The 24298-nt window shown below is 47.1% G+C and overlaps 1 protein-coding gene across 1 annotated transcript in view; it reads right to left on the bottom strand.

Annotated features, from left to right (window-relative positions):
- Nucleotides 1-3331: 3331 nt before the first annotated feature.
- The window catches only part of BICDL1 (BICD family like cargo adaptor 1), a gene marked incomplete at its 5' end in the record, with an annotated part of 47590 nt that continues 26623 nt past the window's right edge, over nucleotides 3332-24298 (bottom strand). Inside the window, 8 exons of the mRNA XM_082773721.1 lie at nucleotides 3332-3649; nucleotides 8308-8428; nucleotides 11020-11150; nucleotides 13463-13606; nucleotides 14783-15001; nucleotides 15305-15484; nucleotides 16647-16793; nucleotides 18830-18946. Coding sequence (XP_082629847.1) covers nucleotides 3449-3649; nucleotides 8308-8428; nucleotides 11020-11150; nucleotides 13463-13606; nucleotides 14783-15001; nucleotides 15305-15484; nucleotides 16647-16793; nucleotides 18830-18946 — 1260 coding nt within the window. The 3' untranslated portion in view covers nucleotides 3332-3448. The remainder of the gene's footprint in view (nucleotides 3650-8307; nucleotides 8429-11019; nucleotides 11151-13462; nucleotides 13607-14782; nucleotides 15002-15304; nucleotides 15485-16646; nucleotides 16794-18829; nucleotides 18947-24298) is intronic.

Here is a 24298-nt window from a genome sequence, read left to right as displayed (position 1 = left end):
GCTTCCCTTGCAGTTTGCTAAAGGGAGATTCATTCCCTTTCCCTTACATTATGCCAGCATAGTCAGTGCTTGCCTAGCCACCTGTTACTTAACTGTGGGAAAGTTCTTTGTAACCTTAATCTCAGCAGGCATCTTCTCTCTGTGCAACAGGGACTGTGCAGCACGACTGGTTTATTAACCATTATCTCAAAAGTAAAGGTGAGTGCTGTGTTTAGAGCTGCTGATCCCACTTGTTAAATCTACTTTGGGATCCTGAGTACCTGCTGGATTACTGCGCTCCCTCCACCTCATTCGCTGGAGCTGATGCTTCCTTTTTGCCGTGTGTCTTAGAAGTATCAAGTATCACAAGTGGAGCGAGTGACTCCTAAACCAACACTGCAAGGACAATTCCAGGTTCCTGGCCATTACGGAACGGGGGTGAGTATTTTAACGACAGTTCAAGGTGAAATAGACAGGACCTTGTTAAAACACGACATGACAAATGAGAACACGAAGGACTGCACTGATGAAGTTTTTAAAAAACAAAACAAAACCTAGCTGCTATGTTAAGGCAGTTTCTGTTCCTATTGAGTAGCAGCTCAGCACAAGGAGGTCTCCTTTGGTCTGTTATCCAGTTCATTAAAACCCAATTTTCTCATATTTCTGGGTTTAGTAGTGCAACTAAGTCTTTCAGATTAAGGGGTTAGTTTTAAGAAACCACATCCAACTAGCACGTTGGAACATTCTGACTTCCTTCTTGCAATCTCTTCCATCACTGCTATTAAATAAATAAAATTGCAATGGGATTAAATAGGTTCCTCCTTAAATGAAGAGATGTGCTGTGCATTTCAATTGCCTACTCCTGCAACTGAATGAGTCACTTTCCTCTCAGCAAACATGTAGCAGAAGGCACCTTTCTTCATCTCATTACTGCATCTTCATTAGATAACTTAAGGCCCTTGCCTTAGGATTGCATACATACAGACAGACAGACAGACGTCCTCACAGGGATGGAGTCCCGCACAGCTGCTGGGTTTGTGGTTTGGAGAGCTGTTGGGGCCCAGGAGATGACAGCTGACAGCAGAATAAAGAGCTGCAAGGAGCAAGACATTCACATGGCTCTCCCAAAAATATGCAGTGTCATTTCCACAGAAACGCTGGATGACAACTGTTCACAGGTATCGCTGGCATCCATCAGTCCACGCCTAATTCTGCAGGTATCAGTTTGTCAATGCGAATGGACGTAACTGAGTCCTGACAGCAGGGGATGCTGAGCACATGCCTCGTGTCTCTGCCCTAAGAGTCACAGCCTAGGTATGGGGGGACAATGAGAGTTCGCCATCCTGAGAGCACGCTTGGCACTGCGCTAAGCCCCTTTCCTTCACTTGCACAAGTGGATACAAGCAGGCACTCAGTGGAAGAGAGACAAAAGGTTTCATTTTTCTTTCCTGCCAGTGAGGCTCCAGACTCTAAGCATCAGACAATGTTGGTGGTTGCTTTACCTAAGAATTTCCTGGAGTAGGTTCTAGAATCCAGGCTTCATTGCTTTCAGGTAAATGCATTTTACCACTCAGGTTTTTAGCATCATTCTCAATCCCAAAGAGTACTCTGCTCCTTGCAGAATGGCCCAGTGGCAGCTTCATACTAATAAGGAAAAATGGGAATGCACAAATCTTTGTAGGCAGAAGGGATATTGGTACTGAGGTATTATGTATGCCCTATGCACTAGGTATGTTAAATAGTTTCAAAAACAACCCACCAAGCTCTTACCTGCTTCTTAGAAGGAGGTGTTCAATACCTAATCCTAGCAGAAAGCCTGTGACTATAAATACTGAGCAGAGATGAGCAGCTTCCTGTAGGATGGTGTTTTAGCACCTAAGTTGCTGAGCAGGGCAGAGCTGAATGTGTACGTAGTTCCATCTCCTGTGGGACAGCGTAGGGGGCAGCCTCCTCAAAGCAACGGGGAAACAAATCGGGGGCTGTGGGTATTGTGAGCTGGGAGAACGTGTGAAAATTGCATAACAGCAGCAGGACATCTCTGAACGTGGCCTGGTGTAACTCACTGTTTTATGAAGGTAGATTGTGTTAAAGGGAAGAGCTGTAAGGTGCCTGTCCAGTGCGTAGGGAAACGTATTGCAGGATTTCCAGCACCGTGTGCATACACCACATAAGCTTTTTTCCTTCTCATTGATCAAGTCTTGGTTACAGCAAAGCAGGCTCTGATCATCTTCGGTTAAAAGGAGATTTGGCAACCTGCTTGCTGAAGGGTTGAGTAGTGAACGACCCACAAGCAGAACATGCTCTCCATTTACATCAGGCCATAGCTAATAGTACCGTGTGGGGGCAAAGAGCAAGCTATGGGATCTCCAGAGCTTTGCAGGTGCCCTCATTGCCTGTGGTTTAGTGAAGGTAGGTGTGTGCATGATTTTTAGGGATCATGTCTGCCAACCCAACATCAGTAGGCCATAGATTTCATTATGGGTAGGCTCTCAATGAGTTCTTTTTTGGGGGGTGGGGTGGGCATCCAGTTAAAGTAACAGGTTTCTTAGTTGGGGAGGGGTACATGGCTTTGGGGAAAGGCATGTGATTTGAAGTTCCACAGCTACCTTTGCCATCAGTGGGACAGCATGCGCCCCAGGACTGAACATCCACAACGTTACTCAGTTTGTAGTCTGTTGTAGATGGTCAATCTTCTGGGGAGAAATCCTTAATATTTTTGTGCAACTGCAGACTCTGCAACTCTTCTCTCTGTAACAGGAGGGAGCTGTAGAAGACGGTAACATCAGCAAACTTACAGCTGCCCTGATCTGCAAGGAGCCTAGCTTCCCAGTGAGGGGTGAGGACCTATGCAGAGCCACAGCAGGGGATGATGCCCAGGCAGGATGTGCAGTGAGGGCTCATCTTCTGCTGTAGGGAAAGCTTCACTTGTCAAAATATGGCAATGCTGGGGCTCGAGCAACTCCAGTCTCAGCGGGATGGATGGAAGGATATCACAGCTGCCAGGCCTGGAGGGCGGTGTACGGGACTCCTCTCCTCTTGCGTTCCACTCTCTTCTCCCCCCCTGCACTCACTGCGGTGGCAGTTCCCAATCTCCTGCGCTGCTTTGTCTTGGGGCTGCTTATTTCCTTCTCCAGCATGAGAATGCTTTTAAGACAATCGGATTATTCTTCACAGCAGAAACTGAACTGTGTCAAAGCGCCAAAAATATACCCTGAAGTTTACCACTTCGCTTAAAGAATAAGAAAAGTTGCTTTCGATTAGTAGCACATCGTCAATTTGCAAACCTCCGATTCATGTAAACATTTGGTTCAGACCAGGTGTGGTGTTAATAGTGCAGAGTCTCAAAGGTTAACTCCTTTGCCCCCTTTTTTTTCCTAGTGGATCAGAGTTGGGTCCATCAGCAAGCGGGGCAGCTGCCCCCCTCCCCATCTGGACGCAGGAATCGGTGGAGAGGTTTCTCTTTTTCAAATTAATTTTTCTTGAAAAAGGAAAAGAGACGGTTCCCTTCTGCCCCGACGGGCTCGTCCCCCTGCGGCTCCGGCCTGAACACGGGGGAGGGTCTGGCACTCCGCTTTGCGCCGTAGCCACTGGAGAAGGAATAAGCAAGCTGGCTCCATTCCTTCGGGTGTTTGTCCATCAGCTGCTGGTCAATGACCCTGTGCATGTCATCCTGTGGTGGAGGGAGAGGAGACGGGCGTTAGCGGCAGCTGATGCTCAAGGGGAGCTCGCACAGGGACGTGGCTGACGCGGGTGTGAAACGAGCGGTGATGAGATGAAGGAAGGATGACAAGTGTGGTGACAGCTCTAGCTCCCTGCCCAGCGACAGGTTCAGCCTCGTTTGCCACTGTGAGCTTTTTAGTGAGCAAGGAAGGTAAATCATGCTGTCTGAGGGGTGAACTGCTTGAGCAGTCTCACAGCAGAGCATCGTGCCTGTTTGGGACTCTGACTATAAACTATGCTGCTCTGCTGCCTGTAGCTTTTAAATGTCCCCTTTGGGGAGAGGAATAAAAAAAAACTCAAACGCAGCTGAAAGCAAAGCCAGGAAACATCAGGAGGTCTGTCCTGAGCAGGTCTCTGTGCTTGCTGCAGGCAGGTAGGTGCAGCAGAGCTGTCTGCACGGCCCCCTTACAGGGGCTTCTTGGGGGAAGGTGCCACTGGGAGCAGAAGGACTGGGGTCTGGCACGGGCCCACCAGACCCCACATGGGGTTTGTACCAGACTTTAATGACAAAAACTGCTCGTCCCTTAGACCAGCTCCTTCCTGACTGCTGGCAGAGCGGGGGGGAGCTCTGACTGACAGCTTGGCACCGATGACTGCAGTGTGGTTTTTTAAACGTACCAGAAACACTCTGCTTTAATCCGTGTTTGCGGCACAGTGAAATTGCTCCACACAAAATAATTAGTCAGCTCTGTTGCTGCTAATGACACGTGCTAATGTGTTCCTTGAAAACCTGGCTATCAATTCCACGAATTTTAAACCATTTTTTATTCTCCATTATTTCTGCTCTAATTGCATAGTTAAACTGAAGCTTAATGAAAATTCATGTACACAAACTAGCCCCACAGGAGAAGTCACCTATTCTCCAGTGGTTTGGTCCCTGGTTAGGACCATGGGCACTGCCCAGAGGAAACAAGGTTACCCAGGGCAGGCTGTAGCAGGGCAGCCACCTTGGGACAGCACTGAGACAGTCATGTTTTCCTGGGGTACCCATGGGCCTGTCTCCCTGTCAACTGGGAAGGTTGGCAGGGTCTCAGCAGTCACTGGCATCACAGACCTAGCAGCGAAAACACAGCCTCTGCTAGGAGAAGCCCTCAGTGCAGCCTGGTTGCCCCAGGTGGCCATTGCAGGCCATTTTCTGTGGCCCTGGTGGGCTCAGGTGACCTCCCAGCCTTGCATCTCCTTGAGACAGCATGGGTGATGGGGCTGCCCAGGGCTGTGGGTGCTGGTACCCATAGCCAACAGCTGCTTGGGATCCTGGTTTTGGGGGCATCAAGCTGCATTGGTTGCCTGGAAGCTATTGAGGGGCTGAAATTACTGACTGATACAAGAAACCTGTTTTTAGGAGCAGAGAGAATTTGCTGCTGGGGAAGTTGCAAAATGACTGCCATTGAACTGGTCTGAGCTGCTCTTTATGCCTTCCCTCTCTCCTTTGGCTGTTCCTCTCTCTGTTTCCCAGCTGAATTTAGACATCAGACTGGGTGCTGCTCGTGGCTGGGCTGTCTGGCAGCCCTGGGAAGGATAATTTCTCTGCCAGCCAGCAGGCAAGGTCCTGAGCCCTGCGAGCCACCAGTGGGGTTCAGAGGGGAGCAGGAGAGGTGAGAAAGTGCCACCTTACTTCTTGTGACACTTCCAGGAGGGAAAAGGAACAACAGCCATCGCCTGAGCCTGAATTTAGTATGAGAGGATTCCCCAGGGGAGCGTTAGGGTGTGGAGCTACGTGGACTGGGGAAGCTTTGGATCTTTTTAGAGCAGGACTAGAAAGGGAAGAGGCAGAGGGAGAGTTATGGAGGTTAAGGCAAACATCAGCATTAAGGTAAGACAGGTTTCCAGAAGTGAAGCTGCCATGTAGAAATTTATGGCACTGGGATTTTGAAGGCAATTCTTCTGTCAGATGACGTGGGCACCCAGGCTCCAGCACATCAGGTCTGTGTCCTTGGTTAATCACAGAATGAGGAATAGATTTGATTTTATATATGCATTATATGTGTGTGTATATAGAAGATACGTTTGTGTATATAGAATATATATGTAAATATTGTCATATCGATGTGTTCTGCCTTCAGTCTCCCTGTCTGTCCCATCCGTGACTAGGGCAGAGCTGTGGTCCCTGCCTTGGTGTGGGGCAGCACAGGATTGCCTGGGGACACAGTGGGAGGACAGACAGCAGGGCTACGAGACCCCTTTGACAAAGCGGTTTGTAAAGCTGGATGCCACGGCACTGGTGTGCTCTGGGCCTTCAGAGCAGGAGTTTCTGCTCTTTTCAGGAGGAGTGAGGCTGAAGGAGGTGTAACTGGTATTTATCCTTTTTGTGAGCTGGAACCAGGCTCCCTCATGTGAGATAAGGGCTGGAGCTGCCCTGGGTGACCCCAGGGGCTGACAGCTGTGCCCATGCAGGCTGCAGCTCTCTGCTAGCATTGCAGCATTTTCTATCCTAACGCTGCCACTGGTGTTATTGCACTGAAGCCGCTGAGCTCTTGTTTCAGAGGAGCTCTCCTCACTTCTAAGTTTGCTCCATCTTCATTCCTACCCCCATAACCTCTCTCTTGTCCCCAGTCAGATAATGACAAATACTAGTGTGGGGCAGATGAGGCATGGGGGCAACGTGCATGGCCTCACCTGTGCTATTCTTCTGCTAGCTTTGGATCTGTGACATTTTGACATTCTGCTTGTGGCATATTTTATAGCCTGCATGACTAGTTGCTCACAGAAAACTGTAATCTTGATGTTCCCTCATAAAGTGCAGACTAAAAGTGTGCAAGAGCAACATCTTGTCATTTAAAGTCTCTCTTCGTATGCCCAGCTAAAGCAGTGAATCTCATCCCATTTTATCAGAAACATTCAGCTTTGCAAGAAAGTCCCCAAAATAAGTAAATCACCTGGCTTCTTTTGAGACTCTGTAGCTGAGCTTCTGTTCTGGGGACACCAGGTGCTTGAAAACTATTTTGCTACGGTGTAATAGCACTTCAGGTCAGAATGTTGGAGACAGCTTTCTGCAGTGTGAATGGGCCTGATCTTCATCTCAGAGAGGCTGTTAGGAGCAGGATTGGGGTTGCTGTTTTGCTGTGGTTGGATGACAATGTGTAAAGACAGAAAGCAAATGCCTATTGTCAAAACTCTAAGCTGGGGATGTTCCAGCAGATACAGATGGTATTAAGCAAGTAGGTCTGAACTGATACCTCTTGTTCAAACTGAAGCAGAACTTGCAGAGTTCTCTATCACTTTCTAGATAATGAGGCTGAGAAGCAAAATCCCAGCCTGTACTTCAGGAAGTTTTCCAGATGCTAGATATGCTGAATGGCACAGGATTAATGACACGTGGACCTCAGCCTGGCTTTCCCCATGGTGACCTGAGGGGTAAAGCCTCACTGCAGGGTGCTGCCCCTTGTGCCCTGGACTGGTGCTGGGGGATGCAGGATCCTGAGGGGTGATGGAGAGCCCCCACTGGCTCCTCTTGCTGGATGATGGTGAGTACAGAGACAGATGCGGGTGATGGCAGCAGCAAATGGAGCAGGCAAGGGGATGGCAGGTGCTTGGCAAGGGTGCAGGGAGCTCACCTCAAAGGCAGGAGGGGTGTACGACTAAAGCTGTTGGTACAGGAACTGAGAAAGGCCACTAGATCAGAAACCAAAGGAGCCAGATAGTAAAAAGCCCTGAGGAAGCAAACTGTAAGCAGGAGAAAGAGAGAGAGAGAAAAAAAGAGAAACGAAAACACAGTGGAGTTGAAACAGGAGTGAGGTTGTATGGGAAAGGTTTCTACTGGTCAGGCTGGTCGTTAGTAGAGCTGGGGTCTTGCATGGTCTGCAGTAAATTGCTGTAACTGGCTCAGATCTTTTCTCTTACATCTGCTTCTTTTCTGTTAAAGCTACCCTCCCTCAGCGCTAGTTTCTTAGAGGACAAGGCTTTGTCTCCTGTCAAGGGCTCTCTGTTTTTGCATGGGTCTTTCCCACTGAGCCCAAGCAGAGCATCCCTGGGGAAGCTGCCAAACTGCTAAGGGTTTGAGATTTGATTTTTGTTGTTAGATATTTTTCTTTTCTTTTACCTTGGTGGAGAGCTAGGATTTTAGATTTTCCATCTTGCCAGATCTTCTGAGTGGATGAAAACAGTAAAGCTATACCATGAAACCATTGCCACAACCCTCCTGCCTCCCACCCTTCTGTTTAGTTATGGAAACACAAGGACATGCTGTGTTCTCATATCCACAAGACTGCGACCACCCAGAGATACCTCGCGCGTGGACACCTCCCCAGAGAAACATCAGGTTGCTCTGCAAAGCATGGGATACCTGTGCCACATGTAACGGTGAGATCTAGTTTGTTTCCCCATTTCAAATGGGTATTCCTCTATAATTAATTGAAAGGGTATAAGTGTATAACTGATTAACAGTTCACAGCTGAAAGGATTTGAACAGGGGGCTGTTTCCCCCCTCACCTCCACTCCCTCCTCCCTGATTACTGCTGCATCCCTGGCTCCTGCAGAGCAGAAATCAAATGCTCATATCTACAGATGCTCAGGCTGAGAGCACAGTGAGCCCATGGGGAGGGGAAAAATCACCCAAAGTTGACTGTGTGTCCCCTGGACCCTGCCCTCAGGCGATGTGAGGCTGCTCACCTGCCAGGCCTCCAGCTGCTGCGAGAGGTTCACCTTCTGCTGGATAGCATCCAGCAGCTGGCTGTTGAGGGACATCATGTCGATCTTGCACTTGGCCAGCTCCACCTCCACTGCATTCTTCCTGGGGGAAGAGCAAGAAATGGGACTTTTGACTTATTTTTTTAATTATTTTGAGGAAATGTTAAACATATCCTTGAGGAGAAGTCAACAAATTAGTCATTAGGCAAGTCTCTGGATTCCAAACAGTTCATCTCCTTTGTACTCCGGACTGTCTACTTACCTGAAGAGTGGGCTACTGTGCAAATAATGTAGTATGCTTGAATGATGTGCAGGATATGCCATTAAAAAGGGAGAACTAAAATGAGGTAGAATCTACAAATAATTTTTTTTGCATTTCCTCTGTTTACTAATGCATAGGAAATTAAATGGTATGTGTTTTAAAAAAAAAAAAAACAACAAATAAGAACAAATAATCTTTCTCTGCTCACTCGATCAATAAGTTGCAATATAAAACAACAAAAAAACAAAACAACAGCAATTACAACTCTGCTTTCATTTTCTAGAGATAGGACTTGGACAGAAGGAAGGAAGAACTGAAGGAATAAAGTTTATTGTGGCATTTGTTTTTTGAGATTGAGGAACTGTTAAAATTGTTTGAATTACATATTAAGTTTTCAAGAAAGCTCCCAACTTCAATGGGGATGTGCTGGCCCTCAGGAATGCTGCTGTGTGTCTTCCCAGGTGTTCAGTGGGCAGATGAGCCCATGGCTGAGCTCTGAATGTGTGGTGGGTGGGATGCTCCAGCTGCCACAGGGTAGTGGGAAGGAGCTGTCCTCTGGGAAGGAGCAATTTCCTAAGCTGCCTGAGCTGGGAAATGCTGCTCACTGTGCTAGGAGAGCACAGGTAAGTGCAAACTGCCTGGCCTTAAGTTTTCAATTAATTGCTGTGTGATGGGAAACCATAATGTGAGTGGCTGTGAACCATTTTCCTTGAAAATATTTTTGGGGTGAATAATTGCATCTTATTAATTGCATCTAATTCATTGCCTCCTAAGAGCTCCCTCATGCTCCCCTACAGAAGAGCAGTTTGGGAATTTGTGTTTATATTCCAGGTAGTGGTTGCTTAACACCTTCTATTATAGGATCCTATTTTCCTATTGCTTCCCATGTTGCCAAACTTCAGCTTCAAGCTAAAAATTTTCCATGCCAGATGTCTGCCTCAGGCAGTGATTTTATTTTTGTTCAGAGGGGTTTTTTTTGGGAGTGCTTCAACAAAAGTGACTTAACCCTTGAGTTGCAGGGCAGGCAGAGCATTGCATGCCTATCAGGCTACTTGCTGCAGGGGAGCAGCCCCTTGGTGTGCAGAGAGGTGCTTTCATTTCCAGCAACAAGATGCCCTTGTCTGCTTTCGCTTGCAGCTACTGCTCATTAATCACTTGCCACTCAACCATGCACACTTGTCACGTCCCTTTTCTCTGGGCTCCTGCCACCACAGGACAGTCAGCTGTAAATGTTAGTGCTTTGTCCCAGCAGGGTCATTAACCACTGCAGAGAAGCTGTACCTTTCCACTCCCAGCTATGGGTCTGAGCACCTTAAATAGCTTTTTGCTATGAAGCTCCCCATTGCTGTTTGGATATTACAGTGGGATTTATCACGGCAGCAGTGTGTTGCCATAGCCACAGCAAGAACCAGCAACCCACATGCACGGGAAATGTCAGAACAACCTCTCCGCGCCTGGCTGTGCAGCTGGGATGCTCTTGATTTGTGCCAACAGATGGAGGTGTAACAGAGGAGAGTGACAGGAATTTGGTAGCTGGATACACAGGCAAGAGCAGCATGGATTATTAGGTCACGTAAAAAAATAGTCTTAGTGTCTGTGCATGCAGATTTAGCCCCCTGCATCTGCAGGGGTGCAGTGCTCTCACCTCCTCCTCTTGTGAGCACCTGAGGAGTAGGCATGGCTGTAAGGAGATGGACTGGTGGTGTCCTGGCCCATCTCATTTTGGAGGAGATTATCAGATGTTTCCTTTCTACCTAGAGCACAGAGCATGAGTGTTTCCGCCCTTCTGCTTGGGGAAAAGAGCGCTTGGGGCAACACTGTTCAGCAGTGCTGTGGGGCAGTGCAGCAAGCTGAGGCACAGGGACAGGGAAGGGGGTACCGGGCAGCAAAACTGCAGAGGTCTGCAAGGAGGAAGATAGTGAAAACAAAGATTCAAAATGGTGGGAGAATCCTGACCAGAGAAATAGAGAATCATAGGACCGGAGATGCAAAAAAGACCCTGGAGCAGGAAAAGAGAGAGAGTGACCAGATAAATGGTTTAGGGAAGAGATCCATGCAGAGTTGTAACAGGGATGGGCAGGGAAGCAGGGCTTGTGTGTCTGGAAGAACAAAAGAAAAATAAGAAGAACAGGACAAGACCTGGTGATTCCACTTGCTGTGCCTCAGACCAGTACCACAGATGGCAAAACAGGTTCACAGTATCCTCCTAAACACTCCCAGTCCTGCCGTGAGGAGGCTCCTGAGGTCTCCTGCTCTGCTCCTGACCTCCTGGCAGCATATTCCACCACCAGCAAGGCTGAGACTTACTCCATTGCTTTGTCACAGCTACTGAAATGTTGGGAGGGTGGAAAAAAAACACCCTGGAAGCATCTGTTGCTGAGGAGCTCCTTCACTGCTAACTCAGCCTGGCTTCGGCTGTTCACTGCGCTTACTTTGCGATGGCCTCGTCTCGGTCCCTGATGGCCTGCAGGAGCCGTTCACTCGTCTCCTTGTCTTCAGCAGCGCCTCGCAGCCGGTCCCGCTCCTCCTTCAGCGTTGTCATTTCCACACTCAGCAGTGTGACCTGTGGTCAGAGGGGAGGTGTGAAACTCAGGGTCACTAGGACAAACATACCACGAGCAGTAAAAAAAAAAACAAAACACAAGCCAGGTGGGCCAACCTGGAGACTGAGGTCTCCTGCCTGTAGGAGAAGCTGCATCTGCAAGCAAAGGGGTTGCTGTTGCTGGTGCAACCTTTGGTGAACCATGCTGGCTTGCCTAGGGGTGCAGGCAGTGCTGCTCTGAGCAATACAGGTCACCAGGGTGGACTCAGTCACATTCAGCAACAGCACCGGGAGCCGTGCAGCCATGTGGGGCACGACCCACCTGTGACTTTGTCAGCTTTAAGCCCAGTGTGGCCCCAGTGCTGAAACACCTCCCTCTTTGAGCAGTTTGTCTTGTGCATGCATCCTCTGAGTCTTCCTTTTTGCCCTTTCTCAGCTTAAATTGTTGCCAATATCATCTAGCAGCAAAAGAAACTTCTTTTGGTGGGGGGAGCAACGATATCATTGTGTCTTCCAAACCGTTATGAAGCTGAAGACAAAGGATGTGAAAATTCCCTTTCATGCCACGGAAGGTGTTACTGGCATGTCTTAAAATTTAATTAGACTTTAAAATACGTGCAGTCTTAAATAGTCTGAGAGATGATCTGTTGTTTTGGTCCTGTGCAGAGTGAGTTAATAGGGTGTGAAATCATGCAAGGATCGCATTAGCACAGCTTTGCCATATTTCATACACATTTAATTTCTTTCTCTATGGCACACACGTGCTCAGTTATGCTGCTCCAGGACCTGGAAACCCTTCCAGCACCTGACCCACCTCCCTTCTCTGAATGCACCTTGGTAGTATGTGAGTCCTCAAAGAAATCTTAAAATAGAGGGCAGACAGTCAAAAAGGGCTCATCACACTGAGGATGTGGGAGGATCTGCTGCTAGCACGGCATGGTTGGGTCGGGGGGAAGGCAGGTGTGAGTGCAGCATGTCTGTCTGTATGCAGTGGCTTTGCTGTCCTATGCTGGGGAATGGGAAAACCCTCCCCGAGCCGTGCCCTCCCGCAGCCCAGTGTGGGACACATCGCTCAGAGTGACGATGTGATGGAGAGCAGGGGTGGGAGCTGTGTGAAAGGTGCTGAGCATTTCTGCTGACATCCCAGGGTGGTGGTGGTGGTGAGTCAAGAGGCAGAACTGCATTTGGGGATAGGTTTGGGGTTTGTAATTGCACCAGCAATTGCTGGGATTTGCAGGTAGGGAGGGTCCTGAAGTCCTTCTATGCTAGGGACGTTGGGGAGGACCAGTCACAGCAAAGAGCAACCAAATGTTGCTCTTTCCTGGTAGCCCATCAAGGCTACATGGGCTTGAGAGCCATGCTGAGGAGGTGTTGCATCCAGACGAGTGTGCTGGTGTATGGATGGTCACTCAAAAAAGCTGTGAGTAAGCCTCTCGTGGTCTGTCAGCATAGCCAAGCTGCAGGGATCAAACCCTTGTTTTCACCATCTCAGGTGTTCTTAAGGGTGAAGGAGGACCTGCAGGTGGTGCACAGGAGTCCCCGGCAGCACAGCCAGAGCATGTCTCACTGGTGGCAGTAGTCTGGACCCTTGAAGATGGTGCTTATCGTGGTTGTGTTTCTGAGGAATGGTCCTCAGGGAAGAACAGGCACTAGGGCTGCTTCCTTGCTGCAGTCTGCATCTAATCAGCTGCTTCAGCAGCAAGGCATCCTTGTACATGCACAGCTGTCACTGCCGGGAGCATTTAATGATGCTCTTGCTCTGTTTTCTTTGGCAATGTGGTGGGAGCTCCCATAGCCCTACATGAGGCTGTCAGACCCTGGGTTGTGCTGACTTTTTGGTCAGGGACGTGTTTTCTTTTCCCTTCTCCAAAGGGATACAGCACCATGTACGGCACAGCAGCACTAGTTTCTTCAGCAGTTGCATCTACCCTTCGGTAAATGCAAATAATAAAATATAAAAGCACTTAGTGCAAGCAGGATGGGTCAGGCTGGGTACCTACAGGTTCCAGCTCCCCACATCAAACAGCCTTGTACTTTGCTGAGAAAAGTTTAAGTGAGACAGGCTAGCTGCTAAAGCAGACTGAGTGCAAGGTTTAAAGGAAGTTTGGCTGCTTGAGATCATGTCTGGGATGGGCCCCTGGGCACTTGCAAAAGGAACTCATCTTACATATGTGAAGCTTCTGCAGTGAGTTTAACAGACTCCTTCATCCAGCCATAGCTGGTGCTTGCCCAGATGCTCCTGGCTACTTATGATGATCTCTTCCATGGAAAGTGTGTCTTGGGGATGAACACTGCTGTTACAAGGCCACCCGTAAAGTATGGGAATCACCTACCTGGCTGTGCAGTCGTTGCAGCTCCTCCAAACTCTGCCTCAGTTTCCCCCGTTCTCCCTCCATTAACTCCCTCAGGGCTCGTGAGTCCTCACTTGTTCGCCTGATCTGTTCCTCCAAGGTGTCGTCATCACTTCGCCGAGAGCTCTGAGAGCAGGAGAGAAATCTCTTGATCAGTTTTCACTTAAAAAAAAATTCAATTACATTAATCTGCTGCTTGTTTGAGGTGGAGGGTACTAAACAAGGAAGATGAAAGTGTGAATGTGACTTTGGCAGCGTTTCAGTTTTCCTTCCATAAACCTCCACAGTGGAAACGTGCTCAGCCAAGGGTAGCGCTTCTACACATGATAAAAAGCATTCAGACATGGTCTCACATCAGCATAAACTGAATTTACTGAGACCTACTGACCACCTGGTAACATGTGGCTATAATCTCTGTGTTTGTAGACCTTTTGCTGGACTCTCTGGTTTTAATTTAACAAATAAAACTTTATCTCCTTGCTCAGCTTTCTTGCCAACTGCTACAGGTACTGAAATGAGGAGGGTGAGTGCTTGCACATGGCTCTGTAGTTGCAGAGTCTGCACTGCCTGCATCAGCATCGCCTCTCAAATAAGTCATACTGGCAATGCACTTAGCTTGCAGGTGATGAAAATAGGCCTGACTTGGAGCCTTTGCAAAAAGCCAGGTGTTTTCTCATAATTTTGTACTCCTGTGGATGCTGAGCAGTCCCCTGAGCCACCCCCTCTTCACTCACAGCATCAAGGCTGTATCCCATGAACACCACTGTGTGCCAGCAAAACCCTTCACCTGTTGATGGATTCATGTCTGGCAGCTCTCACCAAAACATTTGTATTCAGCCTCAATTGTAGGGGCAGAACCTATCTACATAGGGCTAGGATGGTTTTACAATATTGCTAATACAACAAGGTTAGGAAAATTGTAACAGAAACAACTGAACTGCAGTGGACAAGGCCATCTGCAGTATTTCCATTTTGAAAATCCAGCTTACTGCAAATCTAAAATAAAGTCTACTTTAATTAATTTTCCAGAACAACTCCCAGACTGAGAGTTGCTTGAGAGTGTAACCTTGAAACTCATGGGGTCTAAGCAGTGCAAGCTGGAATCCCATGTACTGGTTTGGCTCTTGGCTGACCAGTTGAGACACAGAGCCTGTTGTGCACCATGACAGCCCATCTCTGTGGGCCACAGAGGCTTTCTCAGAGACCAGGGACTTCAGGATCAACTGGGAGCTTGTAACAAGTTCTGTCACCTTGGCAGGGGGGCATGTGCAACAATGGGCTCTCACCATGCTACTGACTCACCGTGGAGTCTGCCCCATCCAGCACGTTTTGTATCAGTCTTTTCAGCTCGCTAAGAGCTGCCCGTAGGCTACCGGCTGGGACATCTTTGGCTGATGAGGTTTCTGAAGACTCATCCATGGAGGAGTCTGTGGAGACTGCGGAATCTGCGCTGTCATTTCCTCTGAGATGGGAGCAGAGATATCGCACTTGGCAATATGCTTCCCAGAGCTGCAGCCTCAGCTGGAATGAGAGAGCCCCATGTTAGCTTGGGATGTCAAGGCTGTGGAGGTCCACCTTCTATGGCATGGTGAGGTGTGTGATTGCTAAAGCTCACAAATATTCACCTAGATTGTTATGTTGGTTTTGAAATGGATGCAGAGATTTACTTGCATACAGTTAGAGGGTGTTCATAGCAGAGCTGGGACCACAGCCCTCTTTCTGGATGTTGTTTCAGCTACAAATTCCGATCCAATGCATTAAGCTCCCTCTCCCTCTGGGACTGGTGAAGTCCATGAGCTTTCCCAGGGGCAGGAGGGCAAATACCTGTTCTCGTTCTTGTTCCAGCTCCTCTGCCTCCATGCTCTGCTCTATCTCAGATAGCAGGGATGTGCTGGTTGTGTTGAAATTTTGGAGACTTCTCTCCTCACTGAGCTCTTCTACCTTCCCCTGCAGCTGCCGGTACGATAGCCGCACCTCCTGGAGCTCCAGCTGGCTTTGGTGCAGCTTCCAAAGAAAATCAAAAAAGCAGGGAAAAAAATGTTACTGGAGGTGATATGGACTGGATGAATCTCTTGGTTTGTGAAGGAGCTGAGAGGGAGGAACAGGTGGCGTGAAAGAGGGCTTCCAGCCAGGAGGAAAGTACCTTTGGCTGTTTTTACTATTTATTGGAGCTTAATAATCTCCAAATGTTATTAGATACTGTTTGGGCTTTGGAATATTCTGAAATATAAAATTAGCAGTTTAATCAGTGCTAAAATGAGGAACATTGTGAAGAAATTGGGACCTGTGTAAAAAAAACTTGCTAAAACTAACAGAGCAGAAAGTGAATCCAAAAAGAAAAGTAATATAAATACATACTGAAAAAAAAATCTATATAGAAATATAAACATAATGATCAGCTAAATCCTAACACACAAAACTCAGATGTCAAACTCCCTAATTCACTGGTTTGCAATCTGAATTAATGGAGTGTTTTAAACACACAAGATGCAACATTGGCATTGATTTGTTTTGGGGTTTATCTGTGGTCACCCAACTGTATAATTCTGTAAGCACTGGGCTGCAGTTTGCCTGAGGGGGAGCAGCCACTTCTGTGCACAGAAACTGTGCATGGGGCTGGTGCACAGCCAGGTGTCATGCGAGCAGTGGAGCTGAACGCACCAGGGCTGTGGATGCTGGGGAGGACAGTGCTGTCTGACACATCAGCAGGTTTCTCATTCCTCTAGGGAGAGGAAAAAAAGACATGTTGTTTTGGAAATCTGGGGGTACAGTGGTTGTCAGCTCGCAGAAGAGAAGTAAAATCTTGCTCTCCACTAAGAGGCCCAAAGTTGCAGACAGGTCAACCTGTTCTTCAGAGAATGATGGTTGGTGAGTTGGCTTGCTGTGAAACTGCTTGAGCTGTGACAACCACAAGGCTGGTTACTGTTTCCTGGAATAGTGTAAAGGAGCTTCTTCTAGAGACAGTTCTACTATTAAAAAAATAAGTAATATGACCACAGCCAGTGCTATCCGGTTCCTTTTACATTTCCTTCCTTGCATTTTATTTTTTCAGTTGTTCTGTCTCCCAGTTCTTCATTATCTTCCTTATCGATTTTACCCCAAACTACATTTTTGATGCAATTTCCCCATTCATTTGCTCCTCCTTCTCTTATTGCTGTCTCCTCACCTGCAGGTCCTTATCATGGCTTTGTCTCTCCAGGATGAGGACTCGGTCCTGCAGTTCCTCCACAGTTCCCTGGAGCAGGTCGTTCTCCTCCATCATGGCACTAAGGCGATGCTCCAGCTCCCGCTTTCTGTCCGTCAGCATTTTGATCTGCAGAGGAATGAGAGCTTGAGTTGGACCCCATGCTTTCCAGGAAGTGCAGAGGAGGGAAATCACATTTCCATGAGAGCAATGAAACAGAAAAAAACAAAAAGTATGTATGCATGTATACCGTACCTGTGTGTGCGAGAGAAAAAGTACCTCTGTGTGTGGTTTAACACTTAGGAAGGGCCTGAATAGATACTTCTTCCCCACACTGCAGAGGCAGTTCCAAAGGGTCTCACTGTGCATTGGCAGGCCAAGGAGCTGGCAGGAATGTCCAAAGGGATAAAGTGGAGCCTGGCCCTGTCTATCCCTTGTACTCTAAAACTTGCAAGAATGAGAGAAGTTACTTTTCCTGGCCTGCCCCTGACTGAGTAAAAGGTGGGATTTTCTCCTGTGTGAGCCCTGGACAGTGCAGGGAGAGCCTCTGGGCTCTTGCTCCCCATGGGGTTGTGCCATGGCACTGCCTGCACACTTTTTTTAATTGCTGCACATTCCCCAGGCCCTCATCAGGGATTTTTCTTTCTTTCCACTCATGACGACTCCTTTCTGTGCCATGCTTATTTTTAGTTTCCAGTGTTCAGCTGCCTTTAAAATTGGTTCATTTCTTTTAATTGTCAAGGGCAGCGGTTTTAGGTGAAGAGGGACAATGTGCCAAACAAAACCTCTGTGATTCACTTAGCTGGGAACAGTGCACAGGATGAATCAGCATTAGCCAAGGTCACTTCTTGTTTAATGAAGAAAAAGGAATGTTTTCCCATATTTGTGCACACAGGACCTTTGGGGACTATGTATGCCATTCACCACTTCAGTACAACCGTAAATATTCCCTATGGTCTCCTTTCAACTCCTTTCAACATGGGCCATAGACTAATTCAGCAAATTCCTACCGCTTTCTTGGCCTCTACGGGACCCTGTCTTTTCGTTGCTTTCCAGGTTGATGGAAATGTTTGGTTGCATGAAGAAATATTAGCAAAGTGTGTGGCCTTGCTATTTCTGCAGGGTAAAGGCTGCTGTAGGTATTAGAAAGCTGCTTTTAGGTGACTAATGGTTTCTGAAATATCTCTTCCCACCACCATCATGATTTGTGTGGGTTGGAGAAAAGGGGTGCAAGAAAAATAAGAGGTATAATACAGAGATTGTACTGAGAGTAAGTATTTGGTATCCAAGCCGGTAATGAACACCCTGTGAATGACTGCGTAACAGAAAACTGTTGCTCTGCTGAGGGCCCTGGGCCATAGGAACAGGGGAGAGGGATTTGGAAAGCAAGAGACGGGAAGAAGGTGAGGGGAGGCATACACGGTGACAGGCATGCATGGTGATGGGGATGCACGCGCGGGCAGCCCCCCTCCAAGCCTCCATACTTACTTCAAGGACCTGCTGCTCCACACCAAGGGGAGGGGAAGAGAAGGCGAGGGACCAGCAGGGAGCAGGTGGGAGCAGGAGAGAAGAAGAAATTGAGAGATTTTAGGAAAAGCTCTTCCTGATAGCTTAAAAATAAAAAAGCGGCAGGGTGGTAGAGTTGAACATCTGCCCCACTAGCTCCAGTGAGTCCCATCAGGGAAGGAAAGAAAAAGGAAGACAATATCATCCCTGCTAATGTACCAGAGCTAAACAGGCAGGGGCTCCTTGCTTTCACGCATGCATGACTGAGAGGCAGGAGAGGATTGCTGCTTTCTTTGCAAGCATGAGGAATAACAGAAGAACAACCTTGCAGACCTTCCCACCATGCCCCAGAGTTTAAGCTGATACAGACAGCAGCCCCACAAGACTTAACTCTATGGTTAAGATCCTGGATGATCCTTCCCATCTGTTCATTTGTGCTTGTGCCTGAGGCAGCAGTACAAGCTGGCCCTTGCCAACCTGGCCAGCTCTGTGTTGCACCAAAAGTCCATACTGGGGGAGTCTTCTGCACCACAGCTACCAACCTGCTTGCTCACCCCAAGCAACTGGGTTTGTTTACCCAGTTCCGAGTGGTTTGTTATATGGGTTGGAGCAGCCCTGGCTGCCTTTCAAAGTAGAGAGGCTGAGCATGAGTTACTCACCTCAGCCTGGAGGCTCTCGAGCCGCACGATGTGTTGGCTGCTGGAGGAGTTCTTCTCCCGAAAGTCCTCCCGAAGGGTGTGGACCTGCAGGGAGAGCTGCCGCTCCACCTCAGATGCCTGTAAGGAGAAACCAGGTGGCATTACCCTGGGGGTTGTCCCATGGCAGTTAGCTCCTCCTGCACAGGGGAAAGTCTGCAGACCTGCCCCCATATGACTTCTGCACAACCCCTGGTTTTGGCAGAAACTCTGCGGCCTGTAGAGTTTGGACCAGGAAAAAGCTCATCCTGAACACAGGCTGAGGAGAGCAGCCACTTAGACCATGTAGTTTTCCTACAGGACTGGCACAGGGACACAGCCCATAACTTCCTCCTGCTGCAAAATAACATGATGACTCCTGTGCCTCACAGGGAATTTAGTTTTCCTCATAAGCAGTAGCCCAGCTGGGGCTGAGGAGGCGAGCAGGCTGCTCACAAAGGCAGTGAGGGAGCCAATCTCCACAGACCCCAGAAAACACCGCTGTTGGATTTACTTCTAAACCTCTGAACATCTTTGGTGCAGCTTTAAAACAAGTGCCCTTTGCCTCTGATTCCTGGCTCCTGGCAGGGCCAGACGGAGAAGCATCCACTCCAGATGACTGTCAGTGTGGCTTCGCTGGGCTTGGCCCTCTTTCCCATTTTGAAGGAGGGATGCCCCAGTTATGTGGGGTGGTTTGAGGACAGCGGAAAGGCCATTCCTTACCTACAGGATCCAGGCTGCAGACAGGCTGTATAAATGACAGCTTAGACATTTAACTACCCTCTGGACAGTTTCACTGCTGATTTTTATACAGCAAACACACTTGTTTAGGTTTGTAGGAGAACATAAGGTTTTTATGACAAATCCCTAATGAGATAGCAGAAATGGATGGTTCTCTGTTTAATTAGCCTCCACCAGGTTCCATTACACTTAGGCACAGACTTCCCCCCTGGCAGATTAGCTGGAAGTGAATTAATCCCCCTCAAGATGTGGCACTGCCATCCTGCTCAGGGCACAGGCAGAACTGTATGTCCAATGGTGAATGCCACCAGCGGCCCCATGCCTCAAACAGGGAGATAAGATGGGAGGGAGAGATGGGGGCAAGGAGAGAAAACCCCCAGCGGGGTCAGCAGTTGTTGGCAGGTTTGGGAGTCTATCTGATGTCCATCAAATGTGGGTCCGGGCTGACAGGGAGCCCAAGGCAGCAGCTCTACCAAAGGGTGCAATGACTTTGTTCTGACAGCTCCTGACTTAAGGAATGAACACAGATCCAGCCTGAGCTGCCTATAGAGATGACACTATCTCTTTTAAAAATGGTCCCTTAATTTCTGCAGCCTGCAGCAAATTAATCCAAATCAGAAGCAAGAGACAAAAGGCTGTTCCGCCTCCATCAGGTGGAGAAACTGTGGCTACCCCAACACAATCTTTGCAGGGGCAGCAGGAGACAGAAACATGGCTGCAGAAATCAGCCAAGTTCTGACCACTGGCTGCTGGAACAAGAAAGAGTTTCTTATAATAAGAAAAAATCTCGTCTACCAATTGATTTTCAGTTTTCTTCCTATCCTATGTCAGCATAACCAGTATTTTCACCTTCTTTAAAGCCTCACAACAGAGGCTTTTGAGTATTCCCTCTGCCTCCCCCATTTATTTATTAAATAAAGATTCTTTGCACAGGCAGAGCACACAAAACACAGTGACAGCACAGCTCTATAGGGAGGGGGTGGTTATTTTTCTTCCCTTAAGCAGCTATGGATCTCAAGGCATCCTGAACTGCTATTAATTGGTGACACTAAAGAAGATGGATGGATTGTGCTTTCTGTGAATGATTCACTTGCATTTGTAGAGACTGCTGAAACATCTTCATGCTGAAATACGCTGCAGGAGCTATCAGGAATGAAAAAGCACCAGATGAAAAGCACCAAAGGATTTTGCCTGCAAGATGCTGACCACACTCCCAAGGAGCACAAGTGGTACCGGATGACACACCAGTATTTGATGGTTAATTGTGTAACACAATTTATATGCTAGAACAATTCTATGTACAGACAATACAAACATACAACACAGCAGTAAGAAACAAGGGGATGTAAAGGCATTGCAAAAATCTCTAGTAAGACAACATACAGCTGCTGTTGCTAGTTCTGGTCCCTGTGCTCAGATCAGAAGGGCTGAAAGGGTGATCATGGAAAATCTGTTATATGAAAGGAGTCTAAAAGAGGCTGGCTTGTTTTATCTCATGCAATGACTGCTGAGTGTGGGCTCCCTATAAATATATCGTGGATTAGCACACAGAAGGGAGAAGTGCTATTTAAGCAGAAGCACAGTTTTGACAGAACTGATGTGAATAAACTGTGTAAGAGTATATTGAGGCTGGGAATGGGAACGTTTCTAAGTTTCCAAGGCGTTGCAGTAGGATTCCTCCTTCTGCACCATCACAGTAGGAGGAATGGTAGCAAAAATGAATTTTGTGATGGAGCTGGATCACTTTATCACGCAGTTTCTTTCAGAGGACTGCCTATGACAGAAAGGAAATGAATTGACCTCAAAGGTCCTTTCTGGTACTGCGCTGCTTGCAGGACTGTAAGGTTTCTATTCTCCAGCTTTAAATCATCATCTGGAATGATTTGCTGTTCAGCTTACACACTCACACATCTTATTCCTGCAGTTTTAGCCCACCTGGAGGGAAGAAAGAACTCACTGCTAGTGTCTAGGGCCCTAATGCAGACAGCATGTCACAGTGTCATCTCAACCTACACTGTTCACATCCTATTTATTGCAGTAGAGAAAAGTAAAAATAACATTTTCTTTAGCCTCATGGAGTGCAGAAAACTATCCCTGACCATAGTTTAACAGAAATAAACAGAAATGACTGCATCATGTGTTTCCCTTCACAGGAGAATGAGGAAAAATCCTAACTTTTTTTTTTTTTGTTTGTTTCTCTAGGCAGGGAAATAGCTGATGCATTTAGTTTCACCTTTTTCAAAGATACAAGTTTTTGTATGAAAGAAAAAGTCTTCTGAGCTGAGCTACAGTTAGTGCTGTAGAGTTTTCATGCTACATTTGTTTCAGAGGTTATTAATACTGCTGTCAAATTACCCCTTCTAATTGATTATAAAGTCTAGATTTTCATGTAAATTTGAATATTACATAGATAGCCACTTTGACAGTGTACGATATTCTGCAGGTTTTCTGATATATTTTTATGTGGTCTCTGCTTTGTTCTCACACCTCTGTAGGTGTGTGCATACATTCACATGCATTTTAAAACATGAGCCTGCTACTGATTATTTCAAACATGCTCTTTTATTTTATATCATCAGAGGATGTAACCTTCTATCTACATTTTCCATTCATTGCTCAAATAAGCTATGACTTTCATGTCTGCTAAACTGAAGTGGATTTATTCTGCCTCAGCCAGTCTGGCTTTGCTCTTATTATACAAACTGTAGTGCTTTCTCTTCCCCATCAGTGTTTTCCTAAACATTAAAAGTTAGAACCTTTTTGTGGTTACATCAACCATTTAGTAATACATTGATTTTGTTAGAGTGAAGTAAAATTCATTTTGGAAGGGCAGACTTATATCACCCAATATCGTAGCTTTTCTCTGTAGTTAAGAAAGAATTAATTTCCTGGGTATAGGAAAATTAGCCAACACAGCCACCAGGCAGTGTTTGAAACATATCTGCAAAAGCATAGACATCAATTCACAATTAGATATATTCAATCAACTGTGAGATTTGTTTTCTGGACTTCAGGCAAGGTTTAGATGAGATTTGGGCAATGCAGGACGAAAGGAAGAGCAGGACATTTTGGTCTCTGCTCTAATTAGGGACTTCTTTTCATTGCAAGGCTGGTAAGTTTCTCTCCTTATTAATTCTAGAGTGCTAAAACACATGAAACCGTGTACATATTTGGCAGGAAAATGGGTACTGGTTACAATAACTCCATGGGGTTTAACATCTGGAATATAAGACAAATAAATAAAATAAATGTAAGTAAACTGGAGCACTGAAGCTCCTGTCAACAGGGGTGCTTTGTAACATTTGGGATGGACTGTGAGAAATGAATGGCCTGCAGGTTAGTTTCATGAAAAGAAAACCCTCTTTTGGAGGAAGATTTGCTAAAGAATTCTAACTGCATACAAAATACCCAGCTATAAGTCATGTCAGAAAGAAAAAGAGAATGCAAAAAGTCTAATGGACTGTAGCTGGGTAAAGAAACCAGTGCTGCCATATGATTTACTTCTACAAACAAGATGATTCAAATTTAACAAAGGATATTGAAGATTTACTTGCCTAAAATAGCTAAGGAAAAGAAACCCTAATTAGTGCTAAATTTGTAACACTCAGGAGAGCGTGTTACCCCTTTTATTAATTTGCTAATAGCTCAGTTCAAGGGACTCCCCGTTCCCACTGTGGTACCATTAACACTTCCAGTCACTAATCGCTGCCTACTCTGGCTCCAGGTTCCTGGATTCCCAGCTCTTCAGATGGAGGAAAATATATTTGGCTACTGAAAAGCAAGCAAAGGAGAAAATTACAAACATCTTGCTTTAGAGTAATAATAATAATAAAGACCATTAATCTGGCTGCTAAGGGAGGCCCGGGAGGGTTGGGGTTGCTCTCCCACCACCACAGGCAGCACCCTGGTGCCCGCCAGCAGCAGTGGGAAGCCTGATTTTCTGAGCTAACTGACCCATGCCAAGGAAGTGGTGAGGCCATGGCTGTTGTCCAGCTCCTGGCACACCATAAACAGCCATCTATATTTTGCATACCTTGAGGTTGCCCAGTCTGGGCATCTTTGAGAGATATTTATTGAAGCTTTAAATTCAGGTCAAATTTAAATTGTTATTCGAAGCATTATTCTATCCAGGAAACTGCTTACGTGACAGCGACCACACACCACTCGTTATTCATCACCTTTTGAGGGCTCTGGTTTGCACTTGCTGACTGATGTGCACGGAGGGACTCCCTGAGGGATGGCCCCTGCGACGTTCACAACAGCCCCGTCAGGGCAATGCTGCTGTGGTGGCTTGACCAGACACCCACACAGCTGTTCTCTCACTCATCCTCCACAGGATGGGGGAGAAAATAAGGTGAAAAAGCCTGTGGGTTATGATGAAGACAGGGAGATCACTTACCAGTAGAGGAGATCACTTACCAGACAAGGAATTCAAGATAAAGGCAGTGACTGGGAGACGGACAAAGCTTGGACTGGGCATAGCCAGGAACAGGGAAAATAGTGGGGATTTTCTTTTTGTTGCTGTAAGGTGGTATATGGAGGAGGGGTGGACCTGCACAGAGTGTGTACATTGCCCACCTTTGCCATGCTGTGCTGATTTTGGTGTGGGGAAACGTTTCTGTGGTGGATGACATAAGAGAACGTTGTGAAGGTTGCATGATGAGGGTAGATTGTAATGACTATTCTTAAGTATGTGTTTCATGGAGGTGAGGG

The sequence above is a fragment of the Aythya marila genome (genome assembly GCF_965140915.1).
Source record: "Aythya marila genome assembly, chromosome: 17".
Lineage (NCBI taxonomy): Eukaryota > Metazoa > Chordata > Aves > Anseriformes > Anatidae > Aythya > Aythya marila.
Note: the sequence above shows the minus strand (reverse complement) of the source record. Positions and strands in the feature narration are given on the sequence as shown.